Raw genomic sequence first — 20,020 nt, 5'->3', positions numbered from 1 at the left:
AGGAAAAGACTAACTTCCCGGTGCGGAAACCTGACAAACACAACCTCAACCAGTGAGCAAGGCTCATATCAACAGTCCTAAGTCATGTTGATGGTACCTACACTTGACACGATGACATAGAATGGCACTTGACTTCTGTGGTTTTCCTCCCCAAAACCTATAACCCCAGTCCAGTCATGAGAAAAACATCAGAAAAATTCCAGTAGAGAGGTAATCGTGCAATATACCTGGCTGCATTCCTCAAAATTGGTAAGATCATCAAAAACAAGGAGAGTCTGAGAAAATGTCATGACCAAGAGGAACCTAAGGAAACGTGACAACTAAATATAACCTAGTATCCTGGGTGGAATTCTGGAACAGAAAAAGGGCATTAGGTAAAAGCTAAGGAAATCTGAATCAACTAGAGACTTTTGTTAATAATAATGTACCATCATTGGTTCTTTGGTTGTAACAAGCATATAATATTCATGAAAAAAATGTTAATAATAGGGGAGATGGTTGGGGGAGGGGACTCTATATATTTACTTCTTCCTACATCTGAAACTGTTCTAAAATAGTCTACTGATACCACAAAAGAAAAAAACCCTGATAGAACGAAAAGGATACATAAATACAAAATTCTAATTAGACCCTTTAACACTACTCTCTCAACAATTGCTAGAACTATATAGAAAATCAGCAAGGATATAGAAGAAACCAAGAATACCATCAACCAACAGGATATCATCAACATCCACAGAACACTCCATTCAACAATAGCAGAAAACACATCCTTCGCAAGCCCATAAATCATGTACCAAGAGAGCCCATATGCTGGACCATAAAACAAACTCCATAAATTTAAAAGAGTTTAAATCATACCGTCCAACTTTGTTTGGGAAACCAAATAAGTCACATTTCTTATTCATTCGTTCACTCATCTACTTAGTGAACGTATTTCTCAAAGCATAATTAAATCTTCTTTGAGGCTGGCATACAAAAGGAAAACACTAAAAGTCTGGTAGAGAAACGGAAGAGAATGGGAGGGTATGGAAGGCGGGAGGGAGGGAAGGAGAGAGGGAGGGAGGAGAGAAAAAAAATCTCATCTCAGGGCCAACAAGGTCCCTTTTTACTGTTAAGAATGAAAAATAAACGATACTCCAGAATAAGTTACAATGTTATTTTACCCACTTACTCAACATAAATTAAAGGTATTTTCTGTGATTTGTTGGGAGGTCTCTTTCTTGTTGAATTCAGAAAAGACCACAGAGAATCCAGGGCACACACGTTCTCCCTGCAGCCAAGAGGGCTGTAGTCCTATATGGCCAGCAGATGGCGCCAAAGGACAGGTTTCAAACGATGAGGTCTTCCTCGCTTCAAGAGACCCTGGAGTCAGCAGGGATCCTCCCCGCCTCTGCTAGCCTTAGTGAGAAGGGGAGCCAACCCAGGCCTTCCAGTGTGTGTGTGTGTGTGTGTGTGTGTGTGTGTCTGCAACCTCAGGATCCCCACCACCAACTGCTAGGGTAAGGATAGTGAGAATGCAGAGAGCAAGTGTAGAAACACTAGCATGAAAGGAAGGCAAGGGAAGGTGGTAGAAAGAGGAGAGGGTGATGGAAAGACAAGAGCATCTTGAAATGTGGATGGGAAGGATGGAGTAGAGAGAAGGGGGAGAGGGAAAGGTGAGGCAAGGTCCCTGAGTTTGGAACATGAGATGCACAAGTGGAGGGTCACATACTTCCTTTGGGGTCAGGGATGGGGGAGTGGGGGGGGGGGGATAGGGGTTGGTGGTCCCTATAAGGATGGGTGTTTAGATTAGCTATTTGCAGACCCGCAGAGGAAGTTGCCTCCAATGGCTTCTAGTGAGCCTATGAAGAAGGACACTTTGGGAGACATTGCTGTCTGTTGACAGTGAGGAGACAGGGGGGCTCGGGGGTTGAAGGGGAGAACAAACAAGGGAAATCTAAGAGGGTTGCCTGAAAATTGCTCCAATACTGAGCTCATTGAAATAAAACATGCCTGACATTTTGCATCCCCTAACAGAAAGCCAGGTTTTGAACACACCTGCAAAATCAGCGTCCAACAACCACTGCCAAAATCATGAAAGGCGAGAGCAGATTTTGTATCCGCATCTCCAGTTAAACAGTATGAAGCAACCCCTTCCTTTCTTACATTAAATGCCTACCATCAGCTCAGATGTCCTGGATGCCACCTTAGGGCCACAAGTCTTCCGTTCTGTTGAGATTAGATTACCCTGCCCAAATCAAGAGCAGCCTCAACAAACGGCACAGCCGGTCATTATGAGAAAACACGGCCTCGTGTAACTCTACCATTATGTTTGGCAGACCATTAATTAGGCAGGCGGTTCTCTAGAACTGAACCAGCAGCCCACCTCGCTCTGCACCTTGGGCTTACCCTTGGGCTCGTCTCAACAGGCCCAAGTAAGTCAATGCAGGGAAACTCAAATCAGAGATGCTTCTCTCCTACCTTTGTACACAGTGCAGACATTCCAAGTGGCTCCCACGAAGTAGGAGCTGTTAACCTGTCCCATAGCAGCAAAGGTGGAGAGGCACGGTACTTGCCAAGTACCCCAGGCCCCTTGAAGAAACAATTCTGAGGCTTCCACATGGCCACAACTGAAAGCCTTGCTCATGAAGTCACTGATGCCCACAGCACAAGACATCATGCAACTATCCTACTAGAATCCTACGGCCAGAAAAGAAATTTCCTCTCACGTGACCTTCTCTAGGTGACAGGAAATGCAAAGCAGGCGTTGGCGTGGGTGTTGGCCCGAGCATGCCACATTTGCCACCCCTGATAGAGTCCTTTGAGTTTCAATCAAGGCCAAGGCTGCTTCAGAGACTTAGTCACAGCAAGGAATTCATCCCGTGTTCCTGGTACATCTAATCTGTCTTGCTTCTGAATGGCCCTTGCATTTATCTGCCTCAAATATGTGTATTTAATGTTTTATTTATTTTTGAGAGAGACAGATTATGAGCTGGGGAGGAGCAGAGACATGGAGAGACACAAAATTCAAAGCAGGCTCCAGGCTCTGAGCTGTCAGCGCAGAACCCGACGCGGCACTCGAACTCGTGAACCATGAGATCATGACCTGAGCTGAAGTCGGACGCTTAACCGACTGAACCTCCCAGGCACCCCTGCCTCAAATCTGTTTTTGAAGCTGCCAATCATAAATGCTACCCACATTAAATGATTGTTTGATAGGGAGGTAGCACCCTGGAAGGCTCTGGCAAACTCTCCAGGGCCACCACTCCCATACCTGTCCCCACATTTCCCCCAGGGCTGTTCCCTTCCCCCTCAGATGGCATCCCCTGCAAGCTGCATGGCCTTGCACAATCCCACACTGTCCTGGGAACCTCAATTTCCCCTGCTGTGAAACAGTCCCCACCTCCCTCACATGGCTGCAGGTGCCTAGATGAGGGGACATAGGCAAGGAGTCTGATAAATGGTGACATACTAGTAAACACAAGGCCAATCCTTATCACCAGGCAGCCAGAGGGACATAAGTAGGTCCTTCCTCCCTTTATCTGCTCTCAGGATGTCATCCCTGTTGCAAGGAGGAAATTTGTTGGGTCAACACAACCGTATATTTTTGGATGGAAGGGTGGAGGGAAGGATGTCCTCAGACTCTTTTTTAAACTTCATAAATTGAGTTATATCACACACACAGAAAAGTGCATAAACCTTCAGTGTGTAACCCAGTGCATTTTTACGAATGTATGCACCCATGCAACCACCACCCAGATCAAAATATGGAATAGTTCTGTAACCAGAAAGCATCCCTGTACTCCCTCCCAGGCACTGCTCTGTCCCCTCATATCTAACACGATAGTTTTATAGGTTCTTCAACTTCACAGAAAAAAAAACATACAGCATATAGCCTTGTGACTGGCTACTTTCACTCAACATAATGTCTTTGAAATGAATCAATGTTGCAAATATCAACTTGTGTTTTTCTATTGCTACGTAGTATTCCCTTGTATGGAGGTAGTATTCCCTTGTATGGAGGTAATACGGCTCGCCTGCTTTACTATGGATGGACATCTAGCCGCTTCCAGTTTTTAGCTATTACAAACTATGTCGCTATGAACATTCTGGTACATAAGTTTGGTGGGCATATGCATTCTTATCCCTTGGGTGGGCACATGCCAGTTTCAGTAGAATCTGCCACAGAGTTTCCCAGTGTGGCTTGCCCATTTCCACTCTCTCCACCAGCAATGGCCTCCTTTTCTTTTTTTTTTTTTTTTCTTTTTTCTTTTTTTTTTTTTTTTTTTTTTTTTGGTGGCACCAGCCTCCTCTTTTCATGGTTCAATAAATAGAATGAGCCTGCAATGTGGAGTCAGACCTCCATGACCTCGGGTGCCATTACTTAACTCTTGTAAGACTTGTCTCCCCATGGGGATAAACTGCCCTCCCCAGCCTGAGTTGGCATCCATATCCAATTAAGAGACCCGTGCACCCAGCATTAACAACTAGCACCTTGCCTGGCAGGTGGCCAGCTCTAAGTAACTATTCCCTCCCTCCCCGCTACCCACACCTGAAGCTCCCCAGCGTGCAATCATAGAATAAACATTTATAGCCTTCTGACCCTCATAGAGTCTTTTAAAATTCCCCTGCCAGTGAGCCTCAGAATCTACCTATTACTTTCTTCCCCCATACTTCTGTGACAGGCCACTTCTACCCATTCCACCACAGTTAGTGGGGAAAATCCAGGACACGGGGAGGGTGCACACTGGATCACTGCCTCCCAAGGCCAAGTTAACAGAGGATGCTTCTTGCAAAGCAACTCTGGGCCAGGAGGGAGATACACCCCTGGACCAAAGCAAGGTCCAAATTTACGTGGTCTGTTTAAGTGTTGTTATGGAATGATCTCCAAGATACATTATGTTGACTAAAACAAGCAAAATGCAGGACAGGATGAATACTTGGTCACTTTTGTGCAAAAAGGAGAGAGCAGGGCCCATCTTTATATTGACATATCTAGAAATGGACACACAAGGCACTAATCACGTGGGGTGTGGGGAGCAACAGTGGTACTGGGGGCAGGTGTGGAGGGAGGGGTCTCCACGGATCCTTTCATGACTTTGAGCTTGAACCACATCTTTAGCTCCTCCTATAATTTTTATACAGTTACAATCTTTTAAGCTATGTGGCAGGTGATTATGAACCCCTGACCTAAACTCCAGGGGGGACCAACCTTGGTGAAGCAAGGACACCTGTTAGCTGTGTGGGCATGGCAGGTGTGCATGCAGGGAGGGTGTGTCGGGAGGTGCAGGTAGGCATGTGTGTAGGCGTGTCTATGTGTTAGACATCTCCACCATAACCCAAGGAAACAGGGGACAGGATGTAGAGTCTTGTTAGGGGCAGTGCCTTCAACTTGTGAGAAGGGAGCCCAACCTAAGTGCACACAGAGTCAGGCCGGAGGGGGGTGGGGGACGGGGTGCCGAACCTGGATTTCCACAATTTCCTCCACCACCCAAATCCCCCAAGTCTATATAATTCAAACTCTATCATTAGCAATCTGGAGTCAAATCTGCAGTAATAAAATGACTAACTGTTCTTTAAGGTTCTGTGCATGTGTATGTCAATGTAGTTGTGTGTAGCTGTAAGGGTGTGGGGTGCTATATCTGTGTGGGAGTGAGTATATGTAGGTGTGTGGATGTGTGGATGTACTGTGTGTGCACACAGGTGAGTGTATGCGTGTGTGCACACGTGTGCAAGTGACTGTATGTATATGCGATGTGTGTGCTTTCACTCAGTAAAAAAATAGCAGAAAAGACTATTCGCCCCCCCTCTGCCCCCCATAAGTGATAGGCCCTTGGACAGCAGGTGAGAAATACTTAGGTATATCACAAAAAAAAAAAAAATGGCCACCCTATCCACCTTCCCAGAAGTCAACAGCAGCCACCCCAAAGGTCAGACCTAGGGCCCCACAGCCAGGTGACACTGACTGATAATTAATGCATCTGAGGTTGGCATGGAGCCACAACAGATGTCCCCTCCCATGGAACTCACCTTCGCTCCATGTGGCCATGCCACCCAGTAGGGCTCTGAGTAGTCCAGCAAAGGGCCGGTGGGCAGACACAGGCCCATCCTGAAGGAGCTGAGCTGAGTAGTAAGGAGCCCTTATCCCTGAGGGGTCTCGCCGGCAGGAAGGCAAACAACCACAAACAGATTGAGGTGAGGGGAGACCCCTTCCAGTAAGGCAGGCACCCTACCTTCTGGGGGCACAGCCAGGCCACAGCCCTCCCACCATCCCCTCATTCAAAGAGGATATGCTAACACAAAGTACAGACACACACATAAGAGGCTGAGGTAAATGGAAGAGACGAGCTGAGGGGTACGGGAAGGGCAAGCCTCTTTTATTATCCCAAAATGCAAAGTATTGAAGGCACTTACAATGACAAGGCAGGAGGGGAGGGGAGGCACAGGGAGGTAAGAGGTCAGAGGTCAGAGCACAGAGGTAAATCAACGGGCCCCACCCTGGTCACCACCCGGCACAGAGAAAAGGAAAAGCTACAGGACCAGATCTGAAGCCAGTCGGGGTGTCTAGCTCTACGAAACGTACAAATCCATTCTACAGTGGATTAGGAAATTAGGAGCACACGGCAGCAAAGGGCAGGGCTGGCAGTCACGAGTTAGTGGCTCTTTAAGGAACACGCTCAGGAGTGAAGAGGGCCCTCAGGTCCCCTGCTGGAAGAGGTCCTGGTACATCTCGATGAGACGGGCAGCCTCGCGCTGGCCAGAGAGCAGAGCACCATGGGTGGTGGAGTAGTACTTGCGGTGAGTGGCCTCACCCGAGAACAGCACCTGCATGGGCTGGGCCAGGGGATGGGGAAGTGAGGGGGGAAGAGCAAGAAAGGCTAGGAGGCTACCTGTCTGCCCCAGGAACCCCCCCATCCGTACTACAAGTCAGAGAGCAGGCACCTGAGATGCAGGTATCGCTGCTTCCACAGGATGAGGAGTTGCCCATCCCACCTGGCCACCTTCCCCTGCTTCTTCCCCAGACATCCAGGTCTCAGTTCTTTCTGCTCTGAGGCTGCTAGGAGTCCCAGATCTGCAGTCTCAGAGGCTCATGGTGCCTCTTACTAGTGAACTCAGGGCAAATGGTTTAACCTTCCTAAGGCTTGATTTTCTCATCTGCAAAATGGGTTTATACCATCTACTTCTGATGGTGGTTGTAGGGATTAGTTGAAACAATGTATCTAAAGCACTTAGAACCTGGAAGAACATAAGCACTCAATAAAGTTAGGCGGTAATTTAACAAACCTTTATGGAGCCCCTATTAGGGTCCAGGGACTGTTCTGAGCACTTGGAAGATAAAAGGTGACCGGGCTGCTGCTTTGAGGAGCTTCCTTGCTGGTGGGGAAGCCAGACACGAAACCCAATTACTAAACGGCGTCATGTGTGACTTGATGGGTGTTTGGGCAAGGTGCTGAGAGCCCAGAAAAGAGGCCCCCTGTAAGGGGGATTGCACAAAGCTTCCCAGAGGACAGGACCTTTGGGCTGCTTCTCAGAAGATGCTAGGTAAACAAACAGGCAAAAGACATTTCAAGAAGAAGGAAAAATGAGGGCAAAAATGCACCAAAGCAAGGGACAGTGAGAATTTTGGTACAGCCGGGGCTCCACCTCGAGAAAGCAAGCTGTGTAGGTAGGGGTCCAGGCAAACTACAAGTGCTTGCATTCCAAACTTGAGTTTGGACTCTATCCCACTGCGTCTCAAACTGAATGTGCAAAGGCACCAACTGGGGATCCCGGTAAAATGTAGGTTTTAATTCAACAGGTCTGGGGCGCACTGAGAGTCTGCATTTCTAACATACTCCCACATGATGCTGATGCTGCTGGTCTGCAGACCACTCACTTTGAGAAGTGCAAGCTTTAACCCACCAACAAGGAGCCCACAGAGGTCGTTAAGCCGCAGAGGGGTGGGGGGAGGCTTATCCGTGGCAGAAGTAGGCGAGCTGCCTACTCCCACATCCATTCTGCTCTTTCTCCTCGGTAACAAAGCCCTGATTTTTAACTGGATTCATTGCCATCCAGAATAAAAATGACGCATCCCAACCTCTTTAGCAGCTGCTACAGGCATGTGACTAAGTTCTGGCCAATCAGCTTCAAGTGCACTGTGGTTTAGAAGCACTGACTCAGCCCCAGGGGTTCCTCTCTTTTGCCTTGTCTGCCCTGAGAGTGGCAGCCTCACAGCCCTCTAGAACCACAAAGTGGCCTTGAAGACGGAGCCAGGTGCCAATGGTACTGGGTCCTGATACCTACCTCTGGATCGCCCTTTGTGTCTCTGTGTGATAGAAGCAAACTCTGTCTGCTTTAGGCCCCAGTTACTTTCATGTTGTTTTGCTTTTTGCTGGATGCACTAGTCCTAACTTGATGAAGGTGACAAGAGAAGGTTTGCTTTTCAGGAGGATGGCTGCAGCATCTAAGGGCCTTTTCCTCTCTCCCGCTGAGCACAACCAGGCATGCCCAACACACGCTGGAAATCTTCTTCACCAATTACACCAAAGAACTGTTTTAAATATAATCCTGCTGGGTTTTAACATTTTTTTTTTTTTGTATGTGTCTGCTTGATGGGGGAAACTTGAAGTCCGCTTTATGAAAACAGAAATATATACAATTTTTTTCTCAGATTTATTATTTTTCTCTATTGTTTATTATATAGTTGATATAATTTAGGGGAGGGTCAGTACTCTCAATTTTATTTTCTGAAACATATTAGGGGGGAAAAGTAAATAAAACATATTGGGGAAACTTACTCCTACTGAATGAGCGCTGTCCAACAGAACTTTCCATGGTGCTAGAAATGCTCTATAGCTGCACAATCCAACAGCCACTAGCCGCACGTGGCTATCAAACTTGAAATGTGGCCAGTGCGACCAAGGAGCTAAATCTTTAAATCTATTAATTTAAATCATAATTAATTTCAACTAAATGTAACTAATGGCTAGAGCATAACATGAAATGGCTCAGCTTTTACAACCTCAAGAAAGCTTTTAATATCTGTTTGATTCCATTTTTTCTTCCAGATGTGAAGTGCACGTGACCTTGCTTTCTCCTTCATCATCTCCTTCATCACAGGAGCTACACCATCTGCCTCAGCTTGTCTCACCCCTCGGCGGAACACCACCCTCCCCCCCCCCACCAAACCCCCACACAAAACCCCTGCCCCCCCTGCCCCCCAGGACCTCCTCACCCTGCACCCCGCTCACCGCCAACTTGGAGCTCTCGGTGTATGGCAGGGGCTTGGCCAGCTTCTCCACATCTGCCCCACTAGATCCCACCTGCGTGTACGAATAGGAGCCTCGGAAGTAGGGGTTGCTGCCCCAGGCCGAGCGCAGGATTCGCCGAGGTTTTGGAATGTTGGGGTTCCCTGTTGGGAAGTCGCAAGAGCCGAGGGGAAGGGAGATGATAAATGGCTGCACACAGAGGACACCCCTGAGAGGACAACTGGCACTCCACCTCCCTGGCTGCAAGGCCAGCCCCCGCCAGCAGGCAAGGGGACGCAGGAAGAGGGGTGGAGAGGCTGGGGGCTCTAGCTGTTGGCCCTTCAGTGCCTCCCTGCGGACCGCCCAGCAAAACAGCTCATCTCTCTGGGTCCCTCGATTTCCTATATGAAAAATGTTCAACTCAGAGGATCTGACAGTGACACGCAAATGCATCTCACAGCAGGGCAGTATGGGTAGGAAATGGGCGATCGGAGGTTTGGGGGTGATACCTGAGTTTTTACCCTCAGCCCTTAGAAGAAACACAGCACCCACGGTTTTCAGGGTTTCAAGTTCCAAAGTGCGTGCGGAGGCGGGGGGGCAGGGGGGGGGGGTAGGCTCTCCCAGTGGGCATGCCCCTCAGCTGCACCATCTGGGGATGCGGAAGAGCCACCGCAGGCGCAGAAGATGCAGAGGGTGGCAGAGGACCGGGAGGGGGCAGTGGGCGCGGCGGCGCGGGGACACACCTGTGAACTGCCGCAGCATCTCCGTGCAGATCTCGGCCACCGCCTCGTCGTCGCACTTCTCCATGACGAGGGCCTCCTCGCCGCAGATCCAGCCGCTCAGCACGTGGCCGTAGCGCTCGGGCGGGTAGAGGACATCGAAGCCGCAGATCTTGCGGTACCAGAGCTCCGGCGGGTAGGTGAGGGTGCCGCTCTCCGCCTCATCCTCCCACACAAACTGTATGCTGTTGCACTCGGGGCCCCAGAAGGGCTCCTCGAATTCCAGAAAGATCTTGTCGGTGGTGCCGATGCCCAGGCGGTGGATGGCGGCCACCTTCTCGGTGGGCAGGCCCGGCCGGAAGAAGCTGGTGTACTGCCTCTTGAGCACGCCCAGCGACACGGTCACGATCACGTGGTCCGCCGGGATCACCTCGCAGTCCTCACACTCCACCAGCACCGGCCACTGCTCGTCCTCATCCCGCCCATCCCCCCGGGGCTCCTCTCCCCCCTGGCCGCCCTCCCCTGCGTCAAGGTTGTGGTCACCCTCGCCCCGGGGCTCAATCTCAGGGCCCCGGGGGCGGGCCGAGGCCTGGTCCCAGTGCACACAACGGACTGGTTTCCCCAGCTGGATGACGTGGGCGGGGATGCCCTCAGCCAGCAGCTCCACAACCCGAATGAAGCCCGAAGGGATGATATGGTGGGCCCCGGGGATCTCGGTCCACTCCCCAAAGGCACTCAGGGACACATCGTCCATGCTGTGCGAGCTACTCTCACAGCTCTCCACCTGCGGGAAGAGCCAGAGAGGAGCCGGGTGACCACCAGGGCTCAGGCGGGGGTCAGAAAACGGGACCTCAGAGCAGCCCCGCCCTCCTCGGACCCAGATGCCCCAGGATCCGTCTTCTTCCCTCTGGCATCTGTATTCAACAAAGTTCTGAGAGGACAAGGATACCTTCAGGTACTGCTGGATCATGGCGAGTTTCAGGCACTTGGTGGCCTCAGGGTCGTCAGGGTCATCCCTGATGCGGTTGCGCACCTCTTCCCGGGTGAACACCCCCACGCTGTTCTGACTCTCAGCATTGACTGGTTTACCATGCCGGAAGAACTCCTGGGTCAAGTTATAGACCTGCCAGAGAAACCCCAGGAGACTGAAAACACACCTCTCTTCGCACCTCCCTCCATCTCAGACCAAAGGACCCCAGCTCAGAAGTCCCCATGTTCCCGATGCTCCCGGATATGCTGAGCCCATGGCTCCTCATCCTTGGTGAATCAGTGTGGCACTCCATGCTGCGCTCAGGCTACACCAACAGGGCCAAGGTTCAGGGCTGGCAAGCCGTCCTGGACAGCCAGCCAGCTTACTTGCTTCCAGATCACCATCTAAGGCCCCGTGGGTCTACGAAGGAGGGACGGAGCCCTGGAGGCTCTCCTGCAGGGCCCTTGCTGAAAACAAAGTAAAACGTTTGGTGCCTGGTGGGAAAGGAACCGCCCCCTCAAGGGCGCTATGTCCCCTAGCAGACCACCCACTGCAGAACCTGGGTCTGCACACCTTTCACTTTTCCAAGAACCAAATGCCCAAACCCTCTCCCTGCCACTCCTGCCCAAGCGTATCTGCTTCACCCTCTCCCAGGAGGGCAGTCTGGAACTGCTGCCTGGCCAGTGTTTGGGGGAGAGGGAGCAGGAGGAGCCCTGAAACCTGACCTCCCAGGAGCCCCTCCCTGGCCCTGCTCAGGTCCACACAAAGTGCCCCTTTACTGCAGAACCCAGACATATTTAAGCAAGATGACCATGCTGGGGCAGGGCATGTGGTGGGGAGGGAGGCTCCAGTGTCCCAAGGAATGAAAATACATTTCACAGGCGTATTTTGGCAAGAACTCCAAACCATACCTTATCAACAGAAAGCAACAAACAGTCCCTTAGAGCAGGGTCCTATTATGTCCTGTGCCTGCCAGGCACGTAACTCCCACCCAACACTGGGCAGATCTCCCTGAAGAAACTAAGCCAGTCCTGGGCCAGTCATGGCATCCCCAGAGGGCAAGGTCTGAGTCCCAACATTCACTCAACAAACTTTTACGGGGCCGTGCCAAACACAGATTGTAACGGTGAGGAAGACGGACACAGCCCTGAGCCCCTGCCTTCACTCAAACTGGGGAGATCTCATAACTGGGCTGTTTCCGCAGGATGCGCTGTGACAGGAAACAACCCTCAGGTTTTGAGATCAACACAGATGACCTTGGACAGTTGGCAGTGAGAGACAGAGGAAAAGTATTTCAGGAAGAAGGAACAGCATACTCAAAAATGAGGGCGGGGAGAGAGAATGTAAGCGACTCAGTCTTGCTGAAGAGGGCAGTGAGGAAAGAGAAAGTTACAAGAGATGATTTTGGAAAGGCAGTCAGGGGTGGGACATGAATGACTAAGAGTCACGTCAAGGACTCTGGACCCTGGCATCACTGAAGGGCTGTGAGCATGAGCACACGCCCTCTCCCTCCCAGGACACTGGCAACAGGTGGGCTCCTTAGCCAAACATCTATGGCTGGTGCCAATTAGCGGTGTGGTTCCCTTCCCAAAGCGAGTCTGAACTCGGTCAGCACACGTTCACGGGAATCACGTCTGCCCTGCAATCCAGCCCTGGTAGAGGCCCTGAGGCTGCAGGGTAGAGAAAGGAAGGTGACATTACCCATCCCCTACCATTCCACTCAGGGAAAAGCCTCCACATGAGATAGAAACATGAATTAAACATGTCTCTGTAGCATACAGTCTAAAGAAGAAGATGAGTTAACTTGTTCACTTTTCCTCCCTACAGTCACACGTTGCTGGGCGTTTGGCCTTAACTGGAGTCCTCAGCAAATTCCTCACCCAGTACCACGGCCAAGGAGTCAGGCTTTCAGTGTGCCTCCTCCTCCCTGGGTTTTCTTCCTTGAGTGATAAGCAACATGGTAGCCAGTGTTTAGCTTATGTTGACCAGAGGCCGGAATGTACAGCTGAGGACAGATAAATTTAGTCCATCTAAACACGATTCTTTGTGTCCACCACACCAACTGGGACAGCCTGACCTGCACACGGGGTTGTCCTATGGGTACAGTCTTCTGTCCTGGATTAAATTACATCTTCCCAGTGTGACCAAGGGAAATGGCACAGGCCTGTAACAGTTAATAATATTCACCCCCAATTCTCATTAAGCACTTTTCATCAGGATCTCATTTAATCCTCATGACATTCTGAAGTGGGTTTAACTATGTCTGTTTTACAGGTGAGGAAAGTTAAGACTCAGAGAGCCCCCAACAACTTGCTCAAGGCTACACAGCTAATAAGTAGTAGAACTAATATTTGAATCAAGGTAGTCTTGCTCTAGGGACTAAGCTCTATATGACACGAGTGCACGAATTCACTTATTTGTTAACAAATGTAACAGATTGAAATGAGTAGCCCTTCGAAGTCACCTCTGGAGGGAGGCTGAAGATTTATTGTGAAGTCACCCTCCGGCAGGGCTTCATATGCTTAGAGCATATCTCTTCAGAATGGCCTCCAGCTTTGGTTAGGAACCACACACAAATAAATCGATCACTTTCCTCAGGGTTAACACCTTCTCCTGCCAACCCAAAGCACCACCCCTCGGACTGATAACCCATTTTATCCATGCTACTCTCCACAAGTCACACTCTTCATTTCAAAAGTCAAACCCACAAGCGGAAACTGATGATGATCTACTTTTAAGTTTATGTAAGAGAATAAGTAAGTCATGGACCCTGAAAAGTCATTCTCAAGAGGCATCCATGCTGAAAGCACTCACAATAACCTGGATTTCAGGACGTGACTAATTCCCAGTAGACCAGGAAGGTCTACTTTGAAGAATACTAGCTCTTATCTGCTCGTTAACAATTCAGTCTCCTAGCACATGAGTAAGAACATACAGTACCATGGGATTGCATATAACATACCTTGTGGGTGTACACATATAAGTCACAGCACGCCTGCCCTCCACTGAACAAGGACCATCCCCAAAGCAAGAGTCATTTCTCCTTTTCCATACCCAAGAGCCAGAAGATGTACAATAGGTGCTTTTTGGCCAACTTACTGACCCAGAGTGAAGGGTCGTTATACTACAAATGACAAGCAATCAGAAGGCAAGACCTACGTGCTACCTTGCTTGTTAAGTGCAGTTCGCAGCACCACTGAAAGATACTAAAAATATGAACTTTTTTTTTTTTTGAGAGAGATAGAGAGCACACAAGTGAGCGAGGGGCAGAGAGAGAGAGAGAGAGAGAGAGAGAGAGAGAGAGAATCCTGAGGCAAGGCTCAAGCTCACCTGTGGCAGGGCTCAAGCTTACCCAATATGGGGCTTGAACTCATAAACCGTGAGACCATGACCTGAGGGAAAGTCGGATGCTTAACCGACTGAGCCACCCAGGCACCTCTATGAACAGTTTTTTAAAAACCTGAACAAGACAAGGATGCATGTCATTGCCACTTCTATCCAACACTGTACTGGAGATGCTATCCAGTGCAATACAGCAAGAAAATAAATAAGTGGTCTTAGGCTGTGCTGTCCAATACAGTAGCCACTAGACATTTGTGGCAATTTAAAATTAAGTTAATTAGCTCCTCAGTTTTACTAGCTACATTTCAAGAGCTCAAAAGTCACATGTAGCTAGCAATTACCCTACTGGACAGTGCAGGTCTAAAACATCTCCATTATTGCAGAAAGTTCTGCACAATGCTGGTGTGAGGATTAGAAAGAAAGAAAAAATTCTCATTTTTTGGTATAGTATTATATACATAAAATTCTAAAATATTATTAGAATATAAATTAAAATAATATCTTAATAGAAGGAAAAAATTCTCGTGTTTTGGTATAGTATTATAGACATAAAATTCTAAAATACTATTAGAATATAAATTAAAATAATATGTTAATAGAAAAAATTCTCATGATTTGGTATAGTATTATATACATAAAATTCTAAAATATTATTAGAATATAAATTAAAATAATATGTTAATAGATATAATATTAGCATTAAAATAATACTTCATCAAGATAGCTAAAATCAACATGTAATATAATCAGTTATAGTTCTATATATTGGGAAAAAATTGAAAATAAAGGGTTTTTTGGTTTTTGTTTTTTGTTTTTTTAAGTTTATTTATTTATTTTAAAAGAGAGAGAAAGAGTGCGAGTGGGGCAAGGGCAGAGAGAGTCCCAAGTAGGCTCCATACTGTGGGGCTCAAACTGATGAACCATGAGAGCATGACCTGAGCTGAAGCTGGACACTTAACCGACTGAGCCACCCAGGTGCCCCAGAAAATAAAGTTTTAAAAAATTACAACTTAAAAGAGTATCCAAAAGCAACAACAACAACAATCACTACCCAAGTACCCAGTAATAAATCTAATAAAAGGTGCTTAAGGCTTTTCTGAAGACATATGTAATCATCTGTATCAGTGACCTCTTACCTCGTACTTCTCCACCCCTCACCTTCATCCTGTCCTCAAATTGTCCTGCTTTTCCAAATACGGGGCCCAGAGAGTGTGCAAAGACATAACCAGGATCATAGAAGACCCCAGCAGGCACTCAACTCCCCCCACACTGCCGGCGTGCTCCCCGCCTCCCACACCCATGGGTCCAGCTGCCCTGCTAACACCTCACCTCGTTGTATAAATCACTGAATTCCTCAACCACGTCCTTGGGGATCCTGTGGCCACGGTTGGTGAGGTAGCAGGCCACGCCATTCTTGGAGTAGAGGCTGATACGGCCCACGCTGCGCTCCCCATCAGTTGTCTCTTCCAGAAGGCCATTGGCTTCTGCTAGATGATAGATGGGATTCCCATGGGAGCCATGGATCCAGGTGGCTCCCAACTCAAAGGTGGCGTGTCCTGACGGTGACAACAACAGGCCCTTAGAGGGGCAGGGATTTCTTCACAGAGGGCCAGAACACTGCCTCAGCCTTCTTCCTCCAAGAGGATCCTTCCATCCCCTCAACAGAGCAGGAAGGGGAATTAGGCCCCTATCTGGCAACCAACCAAAGTCTTCAGTGAAAAGTTCCCAGGGGAAACTACATGTGGCACAAAATGGATTCCACTTTACAGCTGAGATAACTGCCACCCTGAATGCCTTTGTGATTTGCCCCCAGAGTCGCTTCACTGGACTAGTTACAAGGCTCTGCTTTTCCATCCCACCTTTGTCTAACACAACACCAGACACTGAGACCTCCTTTTTCATTGATGGCTCTCCCTCAGGAGATACTGTGTGGGCACCTGAGGGTACAGTGGTCCCAGTGAGGGGAGAGAAGTTACCTGAGGTCCTCTGGCCCGAGGTCCTCATCTGACCTTACTCCAATTCCTCAACATTCTCCAGTGGCCCCGGAGTCTAAGCCCCGATCCCAGACAAAAAGTGGCCGGAGGGAGGGCAAACATTCCAGGCTGGAAGACTCCTCCTGCAGGCAGTCTCAAATAGACTTCCAGAGAAAACTAAACTCTGTCTTCCTAAGGCAGAAAAACCTTAGGTGGCAGAACCCCAGGAGTCTGTCTAGGGCAGGGGGCAACTCCTGGACCCAAGTTGGGACAGGGCTAGAGCTGGTGCTGGTCCTACCATCCCATCCAGAGCCAAGGTACCAGATGCTCTGAGGCAAGCTGCCTCTGTGCCTGGGCCTCAGTTTCCTCTTCCGATGCTGTAGGAATGGTGGCACATTGTCTCCTTCCCTGCCTAGTTCCCAAGGAAGTTGAAGCAAAGCAAGGGGAAGAGAGAGGAACATTTTTTGGTGTTTTGTTTTGTTTTGTCTTGGAGGGCCGAGTCAAGATATCAGGTGCAGTTAAGTTTTTTGCTGAGACGGTCACAATAATTCCTCCTCTGTCCTTGTACACATAGCCCTTTGCAACGTGACCTTGCCAGTCCTCCCATCAAGAGGTAGAGTCCATTTCCCTACCCCTTGCATCGGGGCTGGCCCTGTGACTTGCTTTGATTAACAGAATGCAGTGAAAGTGATGTCTGCGGCTTCCGAGCCCAGGCCTCAAGAGATCTTGTGGCTTCCACTTTCACACTCTTAGAAAGTGACCACCATGGAGAGGTTTACCCTGTTGGAGACATGTGGCCCAGCCAAAAAGCCAGTGCCAACCACCAGACAAATGGGTAAGGCTGTCATAAACAAACCAGCCCCGGTCAAGCCACCGGATGACTGCAGGCGAGTGGGAGATTCCAGGCAAGACCAGTGAAAGAACCACCTGCCTGAGTCCTGCCCAAATTTCCGACCCACTGAATTTAAGCAAATAAAATGGTACTGTTGTAAACCGCTACATTTTGGGGTGATCTGTTACGCAGCAATAGTTATCTGATATGCCATAACAGACAACAATCACCCCTCACCCCAGGAACAGGCCATTCTTTTTTTGTGCATCCCCTCTCCTGGCTGTTTCTAATTAAACCACTAGTTACTAAAAATAGCCCTGTATATATGTATGTGCCAAACAGCAGGCAAGAGAACAAAACGGTCAACCTCGTGCTACCGCCAGTGAGACAGAATTTCCTGAGGTCTCTGGGAGAAGATGCAGGAATGTGTATGTCCCTTTGTCCAGAAAGGTGGGCAGATGGGATGGCACCAAAAAACTAAAAACCCAGTGCCCTGCTTCCAGTGGGTTCCTAGTGGGCATTGAGAGTATTTATTACTAATCCCCCTTTAATTCCTCAGGCTTGGGGTTCCCCAAAGTGTCTTGCCTGGTTTGAGCTCCCAAGAGAGGAAGAGACCTTGGGGAGGGGCCTGGACCCTCCCCAGGGCACGCAGGGAGCTCCAAACCACAGTCACTGGGCAGTGACATCCAGGCGTGGGACAGCATCCTTCCTGGACGGACATTTGGCAAAAGCAGGAATGAGGTGAGGAGCTTGAGCTCAGCACCCCACCCCTATTCCCCAGGCTCTGCAACAGGGGGGGTGGGCAGGCCCTGGTCGAGAGAGATTTCCTGCCCTCACCTGCCTGCCCCTCTATGACTGCGATCCTTGTGACACCCCTGCATCAAAGGGCACCAGCACCATCCAGTGTCCCTGGGGCTTCTGGCCCTCGACGCCTGCCCCGACCACTGAGATTCAGAGCCACCGCCTCACACCGTAGCAGGTCCACCCCTGGTTTCAGCCCCGTATGTCTGCACACACAACACACGCAAATTCGCCCTCCCGAGGACGTGCTCTCCCCGCTCCTGGCGGAGTCTGCCTTGATCACATACATCACTCCACGCGTATGGCCCCTTCTGCTACCTGCCCAACTCTCCCCATCACCTGAAGTCTGCCCAAGGTCCCCCAAGTCAGGAAGGCCCCCACCACCAACAGGTCAGCAGATCATGCTTCTTCGCAGCTTCCCGCACCCCATCTCTTCACCCCGCCGCCTGTTCCATGCGTGGCATGTCCCAGCTGTCAGCTACCCCTGAGACTGGGCCATTTGTCCTCATCTTCTGTTTCTGCGTCATACACTGAATGTCTTATCAAGACTCAGGAACCACAATGGGAGCTGCCCCTTCCCTAAGGCTCCCAGCCAGCCAATCACATGTCAAGCGAAGCGTCCCAGGGCTTCCTGCTGGCTTTCCCCAGGTTTATGAGTGCTTTGGATGGCACTTTCATCCCCCCCTGCCACACAGTCCTGTGTGTCGCAGCAGAAGATGGACACAACCTCACATTGCCCTCCAGGAAACGCCCTAGAAGACTCTCAATACGATCGAATGCATGGCCTTGCTACCCCATGTGGGAACAGAGACACAAAATCCTCTGGAGGGTAGCCATCGAGCGTGGTCCCTACCCACTCGGTCTCTCATTGGTCAGACTCCCTGGCTGGGAAGTGCTGACCTCCAGCTGCATTTCAGGCAATTCCCCCACCCCTGGTAAAATCTGCCCAGTCCTGGGGAAAGTCTCTTACCTGGAGGCTTTCTCCAGAGGCCTCATTACTCTGTAACCTGGACAGATCATCTTCCCAGGCAATGCTAAGATCTGCCCATCACCCACAAGGAGGCCCCAAGTCCCAACCACTCTGCTGCCCTGAGCTCCTACTGTCCCAAGACTAGCTCTCAGTCATGATATGTTAATTCACACTCAAGAGGTAATGACTAATAAGAACTTACAGAATTACTCTTCTTGTGAAGCAGAAACTGGTCCACCCACTGCCGAGACACTGGCCTGGGTGTCCTTTCCTTCCTAAACACTTGAACTCTAGGTCATGTTCCAAACACGAAGGCCAGAGCCCCATCTTGCCCACTTCAGAGGGTTGCTCAGAGGGCAAAGGAAGCTTCTGGCAAAGGCCCACTTATCCCAGGGAAAAACCAAAATAATGAGATTTGAGGCAGGGCCAGAGCACTGAAGGACAAAAGGTGACCTTGGCGCGGGTGGAGGGGGGATACTTACCAAGTTTCACGCTCTGCACGCGGCCTCCGATGCAGGTGGAAGCCTCGAGCACAGTGACATCCGTGAAGCCCTGCTCCAGAAGTGCTTTGGCCGCAGCCAGGCCAGCCAAGCCAGCACCGATCACCACCACGCGAGGCTGTCCCCTTCTCCGTAGGCCACGACTGAGAGGGTCATTCGCACTGTCGCCACTGGATTCACAACTTTGCATACCGTCCGCACTGGCCTCCTAGGAACCTGCAGGGGGCAGGGGTGTCACAGCTTACCTGCTCTGCCTTCACTTCCCACCTGTCCCATGGGACACTCATGAGCTCTGCCCTCAAGGGGGCGGGGCGGGGGGGGAACCTTCTTGAGCCCTCCTGCTCTTCCGGAGACCTGGACAAGAGGAGCCATCTCCAAAGGATGTGGCAAGGAGGAGGACAGACAGAGGGAAGGAGAGAGGTAGAAAATATGCACTGTGGGCCCCCACCGGCAAGCAGGACTGCTGGGAACCCACCCTAAGCCCCTGGGATCCGTCAATCCCACCCCCAACCTGCTAGGCACACTGCCTATTCCCCAAGGCTGAGACTAGAGCCAGCCAGGAAGGGGATGACCCAAAAAGACCAAATTCAAGAAAAAACTATTGACACTGCTGTCCCTGAACAAGCTCGCTCTGACACGGCTGCTGTGGTCCAGCTCACACCAATCCCAGATGCCCACACAGATGACAGGATGCTCACACGGAC

The 20,020-nt window shown here is 50.0% G+C and overlaps 1 protein-coding gene across 8 annotated transcripts in view; it reads right to left on the bottom strand.

Annotated features, from left to right (window-relative positions):
- Positions 1-20,020, bottom strand: part of SMOX (spermine oxidase) — a 56,458-nt gene that overhangs the window by 11,551 nt on the left and 24,887 nt on the right. For 3 of the 8 annotated variants that reach the window (XM_027069628.2, XM_053200207.1, XM_053200208.1), the window contains exons 2-8: positions 19,299-19,532; positions 15,570-15,796; positions 10,878-11,051; positions 9,953-10,712; positions 9,213-9,373; positions 7,267-7,356; positions 6,332-6,816 (exon numbers count right to left, since the gene is read on the bottom strand). In XM_027069628.2, the coding sequence (XP_026925429.1) occupies positions 6,679-6,816; positions 7,267-7,356; positions 9,213-9,373; positions 9,953-10,712; positions 10,878-11,051; positions 15,570-15,796; positions 19,299-19,506 (1,758 nt within the window). In that variant the 5' untranslated portion in view covers positions 19,507-19,532 and the 3' untranslated portion in view covers positions 6,332-6,678. Of the gene's footprint in view, positions 1-6,331; positions 6,817-7,266; positions 7,357-9,212; positions 9,374-9,952; positions 10,713-10,877; positions 11,052-15,569; positions 15,797-19,298; positions 19,533-20,020 lie in introns of those variants that run through there. The other 5 variants (XR_008289191.1, XM_027069631.2, XM_027069632.2 and 2 more) reach the window with 3 other exon arrangements.

Source organism: Acinonyx jubatus, chromosome A3 (genome assembly GCF_027475565.1).
Source record: "Acinonyx jubatus isolate Ajub_Pintada_27869175 chromosome A3, VMU_Ajub_asm_v1.0, whole genome shotgun sequence".
Taxonomy (NCBI): Eukaryota; Metazoa; Chordata; class Mammalia; order Carnivora; family Felidae; genus Acinonyx; species Acinonyx jubatus.
This window is presented reverse-complemented; position numbering and strand designations above follow the sequence as displayed.